The sequence below is a fragment of the Geotrypetes seraphini genome, chromosome 7 (assembly GCF_902459505.1).
Source record: "Geotrypetes seraphini chromosome 7, aGeoSer1.1, whole genome shotgun sequence".
In the NCBI taxonomy this organism is placed as follows: Eukaryota; Metazoa; Chordata; class Amphibia; order Gymnophiona; family Dermophiidae; genus Geotrypetes; species Geotrypetes seraphini.
In genome coordinates, this window is record NC_047090.1 from 56,834,252 (window position 1) to 56,844,057 (window position 9,806).

Here is a 9,806-nt window from a genome sequence, read left to right on the forward strand (position 1 = left end):
ACTCTATAAAATTTGGCAAATATGTGTAAGTGGCAGTAGAGCTCCCAGTGAAGTAGAGGAGAATCAAAGACAAAAATCTAGAGTGGATTCCTTCTGCATATGACTTGTGGCCAGTGGGAGATAACCCACATGTCTAGAATGACTCACTTATTGTACTGGAAAAGTGCTCTTGTAAAAGGCTAATTGTCTTAGCATTAATTATCTTTAAAATAAAGAGCAGCATATTAATCCGATTATTTTGGGCTAGAACAAAAAAGAATAAAAGTACATCAGTTTTCTTGCAAGGTGTTTGACCAAATCAAATTTTATTTTATATATATATTTGTTTGTGTGTATATTTGTGTATGTAAGTATATCTCTAAGAACATTTTAATCTTTCATATAAGAAGAAAAACCATTTTCTTTCCATTTACCACTTTGGTCTTGAGCCCTAAGGCTTGCTGCCCTTCTCTCCCAGGCTGTCCATAAATAATGCTATTTAAAGTATTTGGGTCACATTTTGATGGTGTCCTGTTTGTTAGAACAGACCAACATTTTTTCAGCTTATTAACTAAAAAAACAATCACCTCTGCTTCATCTGATGGTTCTTCATATACAGGTTGTTTCATCTCATCATAAGCTGAAATAATTACTGCTTGAAATAAATTTATCACAACACAGATCATCACAAACATAAAAGAAGAAAGGTATAAGCCACTCAGAATTTTGTTATGTTCAAATACAGTATCACTGAAAGCAGAGACACAATAGGATAATACAGTCTGTGCTGAGTGAATTAAACTATTGTGACTCCATTCATGTTGACCAAACACCAAATAACCAAATGACATATATGCAACAAAGTACACAGTCACCACCAATGCCATGGAGCAAATGCCAGGAAGAGCTGCCAAAACTGACTTTTGAGCCAGTCGTACATCATAGAAAAATCGAGCATATCTGAGAGTCTTTGAAACGGTAAAGAAGGCCAAAAATCCAATGGTTATCTTTAATATCTCATCCACATGAGAGGCAATATGAAAAGGAGTGAACTTTCTGGGATGACTTGTGAAAAAATTGAGTAAATCAACTGCCAACTTAAATTTGACAACTTGAAGAAACACAGATATAAAAAATGCTGATTTAAGTCCAAAATTAATTAAATTGGAAATATTTTTAAAATAATCTTCCTTCTGTTCACGTATAATGTAAATCTCATCAACAATATATATTATGAGAAAAGCCACACATGCCATATAAATAAAAATATCAATTTTATCTTGATGTTCTAAAATTGGCAATGTTAAAGCATGAACTGATAAACGTTTGCTTGTCAATCCCAAATTAGTTATTTCAAATACAACTGAAACAGTGCAAAATAAATGCACATCTGTATTAAATGTAGTTAATTCTATTATTACTGCCCAAGTCTCCTTATCAAGCCACTGGTTTGCCTTAAGTTCACGCAACCTTTCCACTGATTTTCCTAATTTTTCATCAGGAAAGAAATAGACTGTATATCCACCTGAGCTATAAATGTTTAATTCCCCATATGAATAGTAGATCCATGGAAACATACTGTGCTCATAAATAAATCCTTCACTTTTTGTATCATCAGCTAGAGTTGTATTGACAGTGGAAGGTAGTTTCCAGAAGGCACTATAGTTATGTCTGTCTTCAGGGTCAACCCCATATCGATGAAGACAATGACCTTTACCAATGATCAACTTGTAAGCATAGCTACTAGTACTAAAGCAAGGTTTCATAACATGTTTAGATCTCACTTGTCTCACTCTGGGCAAACCAATAATTTTTGACCAACTGTCAGCAAGAGAGGATGGCTGGTTTCTATTGTGAATCAAAGGCAAAAACACATCATTTATCCACAGATAAATATGATCTAGTTTTTCAACATTTGATATATTTGTGATGAACTGGTGGTGAATAGCTCGGTTGTAGTGAAAGATATTGCTGTTATCAGTAGAATAGGCAAGATTTAATACAAGTGCTAAAAAGGTAAAATGGCTGGCTATCCTTTTAAAGAAAACCAAAACTTTGCCATTAATTTCATTTCTTTTCTTCATGATTGTAATTTCATCCAATTTTAATGGCTGATACTGTTTGCTGTTTCTGAGTCTGACAAGCTCAAAATGCAACTCTCTCTTTTCATCTGCGTCATTAGTGACACTACTTAACTTAATTTCAAGAAAATTAAATCTGCTTTTCCAATGAACATCTTTACAGTATTTCAGAAAGGATGATGTAACTGCTGATAGGATAATAATTTTAACTATTTGAATAACAAAAATACTCTGAAAAAATGAGAACACAGATGCCAAGAGCCACTCCATTGATGTCTGATATCCATAAGACAAGCCATACAAAATAATAAAAAATGATGAAAGTCCAGCTATTATTGCAACTGAACTCCAAGCTACATAAATACACCACCAAGACAAAACTGTCTCTCTTTTTGTAAGAAAGGGAAGATCCCAATTTTGTTCATGTTTTTTGTTGACTTGCATACGCTTTTCTTGCTCATCTTTAACTGATGAGACGTCTTTCTCAGATACATTAATGGGAGTACTTGCTTCTTGATCATCAGCAATGTCTATCGTATCAGCCATTTCTTCAGAAATAATACAGTTATTGGGCTTTTTTCTGTGTAGACTATACTTTTTATAAACAATGGGAACAGAAGCTGGAAACTGCTGTGCACCTGAAGTTAATAAAATGATTTCTTGAGCACCGTCTTCTGTAGCACCTTCCTCAATATACCATTTTTGTAAACGCTCCTTCCAGTCCCTGGGTTCTGCATATGTCAGCCACAAAGGCAAGTGTTTTTCTTTTATTTCTGATGGGATATTTTCTGAAAGTGTTGATTCCTCCTGTGAATATTTGAACAAAGAACAAACAAGAAATTGCACAGGAACTGTAACTAAAGCTGCTTCTAGTCCTCTCATTATTGACCTCACATATCGCACCTCTGCAATCTCTTCTTCATCATCGTCTTCTTTGTCCACATTATACAATACAATGTTAGTGAGTAAGCTGCTCATCAGCATCGCTAAACAGCATGACAATCGTTGGAGTCTATTAAATGAACCTGCTACAACAGGAGCAAAAACTGAAAACCACATATGATTGTCTTCCAGGTTTCTGGCAGTATGTATTTGGAAAAAGTCCATTTTTGACAAGGGTACATCTGTATTTGAAACAGAAAATGTTCTATTTATTAAACCATCACCCTCATCGATAGCAAACCATTTTCTGCACATGAAGTACCATGTTTTTTTAGAATATATGTGTTCTACTTTGATTCTACTTAAGAACCAGCCAGGAGATCCTCCTCCATTATTATGCCAGATACTAATTAAATAAATATCCCCTAACTGATATTTGGTAGTTAATAAAAAAGTATCTAATGCTCCACGAAGAAAGGATTGATGGCCGGAAGCCTTCATCAAATGCACTTGACTTTCACCAGTTGTGCCTATCAATTTTATAAAAATATCTGCAGTTGTCCCTGCGCCAAAACGGCTTCCTGTGTAAACAGTAACTAAGTAACATACTTTGTCAAAAGGATCATTGTCAGATAATATTATAACTTGATCCTTGCTTATTCTGTCAGTTTCATCTTTTTTCAGTGCCCAGATTGCCAACAAGGTATATATTGTAAGTATAGAAAGAACAGTTGCAAGAGTCACTGAATTATGCTGTAATGATGCTAACTGAGCCTTCCTAAAATCTATTGGATTAGGGACCACAATAACTTTTGCAGCAAAGAATTTTTGATATCTTTGTTGAAGAAGTACACTACTTCCTGATTTTTCTGTTAATGGTCGATGTTTCTTACATATGCAATGAATTTTTGTTCTGTCTGTAAGTGGGCCAACATGGCAACTACCTTCATTCCACCTCTCTGAAAGTCCTTCAAAATCTATACAGGCAGCATTAAAAACCGAAATTCTAATTAATTTATTGGTAGCTCTGCTTACAGAATAATTGGCTTCCAAACCAATTGTAATATTCCATATAGATCCTTCTGATAATAATGATTTTAATGGTAGATTAATAATGTAAGGATCCCAAGTTGCATTTTTAGCATTTTCTGTATGTGTTTTGTTGCTAGGGACACGATAATATGCCAGTGGAGAATTGTTGGATATATTAAATCCTCTGTACACAAAAACATTGAAGGAAATTTTTAATTTAGTATAAATCTGTATAAACCATTCCGTTGATTTTTGCATGTCCACTTGTAAACCCAATTCCCCTTTTGCAATTCTAGCATGTTTTTTATCTGGCCCCAGAGTAATACGAAAAATTGGAGTTATATTCTTTCTGACAATAACCATTTCAGAAATTTCTGGAGTAAGGTCTGTTAAATTTCCATCAGCCTTTGTAACTGCCATCTGGAATCCAGCAACTACTGTTGCAATGTCTTCACCTTTTCCTAACCAAGGCAAGGGGTTTTCCACAAATTCATAAACAACGGTGGACACAACAGCATCTACTGGTAACAAGTCCCCATTATTTTGCAATGTTGGATAGAAACAGTTTTTGCAGTCTTGTTTGGTTAAAAACGAGTTAACCACATCCCACTTTTCATCTTTTATCAAGTCAGAGCTCCAGCTAAAAGTTTCCATGTCTGTCTCATTTTCTCCAGGAACTTTCCCATAGGAGACCATTTCAGCAACTATTTCCATTACTGCAAAGGTTTGTTTAAGTACTTTAGTAATTTCAGAGGCCTCTGATCTGTTCACTTTGTTAATATTTGAAAGAGAAACAGTCATAATATTGGATAGGGCTGTTAGGATAGCAGTATTCAAACGCTCTGTTTCTTCTGAACCTATCATTTCTTTTCTAAAATAATTTAAAGAAAAACTTGCTTCTTTTACTTTTTCAACTGCTAATTTTAGAGCTTTTATGTTTATTTCCTTGACACCCTTGGTGATTTCAGAAATACATGTGACAACTTGATTAATTCCCAAAATGTTGCTAGTACTTATGCTCATGGACTCATTAAGAAGAGTCTCTCGTAACTCAGTTCTGTTTATCTGAAGGGGATCATCAGATACATCAGAAACTTTATTATTTAAAACTGAAGCTATCATAAAGATTGTGGTTCCTAGGTTTAAAAAGTCTCCTGTTTCCAGGTAAGTTTTCATTGGGGTACCAGAGCTATTTGCTATGCCAATCAAGTCATTCAACACAGCATCCTGTGGTTTTTGGCTTGCTAAATCTTTCACCATTGCGATCAAAGTTATCCGAGTAAAGGAGTCAAGAGAATCATATACTTCAACATAAACATTCAGTTTATAATTTTCAGATGCTGTGCCTGTAGGGAGAAGAATGGGATGAGTCTTAGCTAGATATCCAAAATATACTATTGTACCAAATACGGTCTCCTGCAAAGAACTTATGCTGCTTGGTTGATCTGCACCTGCCAGAACTTTATATGAAAGAGGCAAGTTTTGATCGGTAAATCCACTACAGCTCACCACAAATGAAGTCATTAATGCAATACCATAAGCAGGATTGATGTTACATGTACCAGCTTTCGGAGGAGCATTTACATAAAATGAATACTTAAGTATTGATGGAGCACCAGTCCATGTTGTAACTTTGAGTATAAGAATATATGATCTCTCTGTAAAAGGTAATAATGCCAGAGCATGAATAGACATATATGCAATGGATCTTCCAGTTGATGTTTGAGATGCCCAGTCAAAATCTAGTTCCTCTTCCTGACTAATATTTTTTTGAAGAAATAGTGACCATTCATATTCTGGTCTACTGGTTTTACTGCAATTTAAGCATTTGCCAGATAATGTAAATCGTTCTGTTGGAATCAAAATTGAATTACAATTTTCTATGCATGAAATAATTATTGCAGGTGGAGATCCTGGTATCACACTTATAGTTTGGTCTGCATAAGCCATTTTGATTCCTTTCTTTATAACCAAGCGAAAATAATAAATTCTGTTACCTTGAAGTGTTTCAGGCATAACTGTTTGAACAGGACCATCAAAACTTAACCACTTCAAGTCAACCTGATCAGGATGACAGGTTTCATTTACCAATGTCATATTTGTATAGGCTGATACATTTTTTGTACAGTACCAAGTATACAACAGTCCATCTGATGGATTAGCTATATCTGGATCAGCAGATAATTCTCCGCTGAGATTCCATGCGACACTGAACGCCACAGTCCTAAATGATCCTCCTAAAATGACTGCAGAAAGGTCACTCTCTTGCACTTCCACAATTACTGAATCTGATCTGTAAAGAAAACTCTCTTCATCGTCAGATGTTACAATACTAATTGAGATATTAAACACATAGAATCCATAATCTAAAGCAAACTTTGGAACATGTAACGTACATTCCTTTGTTGTTGAGATTTCTGGTATAGTCAGAGGTGTATTCCAGTCTGGAGTAGTTAACTTATCAGAAATATTAAAGATTGTCCACAGTAGTGTAATATTTTGTGCAGATGAACAATTAAGGATCAAAGAAGCATACAAGTTTAGATGCAACCCTTTCTTTGTTGTTATAATGGGCACAGGAAGATTTGGTTTTTGTATATGTAGATATTTTATTTCACATGGAATTTTATAAGAATACACAGAAGTTTCTATGGTCTTAGAAGCATAAGTACTGACATTCACTTTTAAAACAACAGGTTTAAGTCCACTTTTAGTAAAGTTAACTTGGAAAACAAATCCTGCATAAAGTTTAGGATTAAAAGATAAGACATTTCCTGGAATGAAGGCAGCTGCATTAGGAACCCAGTCTTCATAAGTGAAAGTTCTTTTTTCAAAAAGATATGCTTTCTTTGCACCATAGACCTCCAGTACAAAATTCCACTCACACTGTAACATGGGGTGCTGTAATGGAATAAACCATACCATATATATTTCTGTAAATAAAACAGCAGGCCCACTGTTATAAAAATGAACTTCGATGTCCATATCTGACAGTGACCTGTAGAGCGCTCCTTTATGATTTAAAAACAGATGTGTATTAAAATTGTAAAGATCTGTGGTCTCAAAATCTATCTGAAACAAATAAGTAAGACTTTTTTGTTGATAAAATATATAATGTGCACTAGCGCCCTTTTTTTCTTCTGTGTAGTAATAGAGTCCATTGCTGTTGCTGAAATAGTAAGTACTACTCTGGGCCGTTTTTAAATTTAGCGTAATATACTGTAGCTTTCTATCCAGAGTAAGCCCAAAAACCCCACCGGAAAACGATAGGTCCCCGACCAAGTTTCCAAACTCACTGACATTGACCAAGAAGTGCATCTTCGCAATCATATTCCCGTCTGCTTTGACAGCGGAAGCACAGAAATCCGTCCTGATTGCATACTTGTTGACCTCCATCGTCCATCGAGCCAGATTCTTGGTATCAACCAGCTGGTAGCCCACGGTTGAGCCGGTTAGCCGATAGGCGCTCCAGGACAGGTTGAGGGCCTGGGTCAGGCTAAGGCGGTCGGAGGTGGCGCTAAAGACGTGCAGAAGAGCTGGTTCCACCTCAAAGGAGACGCTGAGATCTACTAGGGGCCTCTTATCGACGGTGAGGGAGGCGAGGTAGGCCCCGGCCTTCGTGTAGGTCACGTTGATCTGGTAGTTGTAGTAGGAGGCGCAGGTGGCTCGCAAGCCCGCTGTCGGATAAGCGGCCTCCGCAATTTCCGTGTGGTAGTTGCTGGGGATGACGATGACGGGCGTCCCCGACGCCTTGGCGAACTGGTAGCGCCAGCCCGAACTCTTCATGTGGGCGCACCAGCCAAACTGCACCACCTGAAACTCGTAGAGAGGAGGCCGCGGCGCCATGATGAAGAGCCGCACGTCCTGCTCGGCCAGGAGCACGGTGAAGGCCTGGTGCAGGCAGGCCGGGATGGGGCAGCTCCGGGAGACGCACTGCACAGTGACTAAGCTGCGGCCCCTGGGCGCTGCGATCAGCTCATTGCCGGACCAGAGCGACGTGTTGCGGAACCAGGCCCGATCTCGCGACCAGATGCAGGTGGGTGGCTCGGCGGCGCCCTCTTCCGGCGTCAACAGTGGCGATGGGTTGTACCAGAGCTGGACTTCGACGTCCCACAGGCAGGAGGACCACACGCCGCTGTCCTGCCTAGTGTATACCCGCTCCTCGGGGGCCGAGCACGTAATTACCACCGGCGGCGGCTTCAACACCTGCGCTAGACTAAACAGGCTACTGGCCACCAGCAGGGGAAAGCCGAAAACGGCTGAACGCATGACTGGGGATGGGGTGTTCCTTCGACCTGGTACGGCAAAGGCAGCTGCAGGTCACGCTCCTGTGTCCTCACTTATAACGGACGTTATGTGCTGCGCGCGGACTTTCAGCAGCACGGGCTGGTTGCCTGCCCTTGTTATGTGCTAGTCTTGCCTTAGGTCAGTGTGGGGGGGGGGGGGTTGGTCCGCCCCGGGTGCACAGCTGGCCGGATCCGGAACCTCCCGCGCTGCTCCAAACGGCACCTCAGCGCGGCTGCCTACTTAGAGCAGAGTCGGCAGCCGCGCTGAAGTGAACGAAGGTCCCGCGATGACGTAGGGGGGAGGGGGTTGGACCGGCAGCCGCAGTCGTCGCGGGATCTTGCTACAACTAACTGCGTCTGCCGGCCCAGTCCCCTCTCACATCACTTACCTCTTCCATCCGGAGCAGAAGCAGTCGTCGCGGGACCTTTGGGATGGAGAAAGAAAGGAGCATAGGGTGGTGAAAGGAGGTCAGGGTGGCATGGAAACATGCTGAAGGATGACAAAGGGGGGGTCAGGTGGTATGGAATCATGGTGAAGGGTGAGAAAGGGGGTCAGGGTGGTATGGAAACATGCTGAAGGGTGACAAAGAGGGGTCAGGTGGTATGGAATCATGGTGAAGGGTGAGAAAGGGGGTCAGGGTGGCATGGAAACATGGTGAAGGGTGAGAAAGGGGGTCAGGGTGGTGTGGAGGGTGACAAAGGGGGGGTCAAGGTGGTATGGAATTATGGTGAAGGATGAGAAAGGGGTTCAGGGTGGTATGGAAGCGTGGTGGAGGGAGAGAAAGGGGCAGATGCTGATGGAATTGCAGGGAAAGAGACATAAGAGGGAAGGATACTGCATGGAATTGGGTTGGAGGGAGAGAAAGGGGGCAGATGCTGATGGAAATGGGGGAAGGGAGAGGAGAGTGTGAAATGCCAGATCGTGTGGGTGTGGGAGAGGGAAGGAGAGGAGAGATGCCAGACATTGGAGGAGGGAAGGGAGAAAGATGGATGCCAGACTAATGGGGGTGAAGGGAGAAATGGAAGGGGGATGCATAAAGTTTCTAGAACGGGAATAGAAAGAGAGAAGATGCCATATAGAAGGGGCAGAGAGAGGTTAGACAGTGGATGAAAGGAAGAGAGTGACAAAAAGATGAGGAAAGCAGAAACCAGAGAAGACAAGGTAGAAAAAAATTCTATTCATTAATTTATTTTTTGCATTAGGTGAGATGCATCACTGTTTCTGTGATGTTGTATTGTATGCAGAGTCCAGCTTCTTGGTGCTTCAGTTTAACCTTTGTCTACATATTTTTTATTCTATCTCTCCATTTACAAAACTGTAGAGCGTTTTTTAGCGTTGTCATCTGAGCTGTTACCACCATGGCTAAAAACCACACTACTGTTTTGTAAAAGGGGGAGGAGTTAGTTTGTGATTACATACTAGGCGAAGGTGTTTTCTGTGTTCTTTGTGTTCGAAAAGACATGGTTTTCTGTTAGGATTGACTGTGTAGAATTGATCTGTACTAGTCTGGCTTGTTTAGTTTTACAGTGGGTTTATTGATGTACT

The 9,806-nt window shown here is 40.0% G+C and overlaps 1 protein-coding gene across 1 annotated transcript; it reads right to left on the minus strand.

The window, feature by feature from the left end:
* Positions 1-352: 352 nt before the first annotated feature.
* Positions 353-8,506, minus strand: PKDREJ (polycystin family receptor for egg jelly). Its single transcript, XM_033950914.1, has one exon. It carries the CDS (start codon positions 8,241-8,243, stop codon positions 378-380), a length of 7,866 nt encoding a protein of 2,621 aa, XP_033806805.1. The 5' UTR covers positions 8,244-8,506; the 3' UTR covers positions 353-377.
* Between the last annotated feature and the right edge of the window lie 1,300 nt (positions 8,507-9,806).

What these genes read in the sequence shown, in the direction of transcription:
- PKDREJ (XM_033950914.1), bottom strand. Translation starts at nt 8,243, where the DNA reads ATGCGTTCAGCCGTTTTCGGCTTTCCCCTGCTGGTGGCCAGTAGCCTG.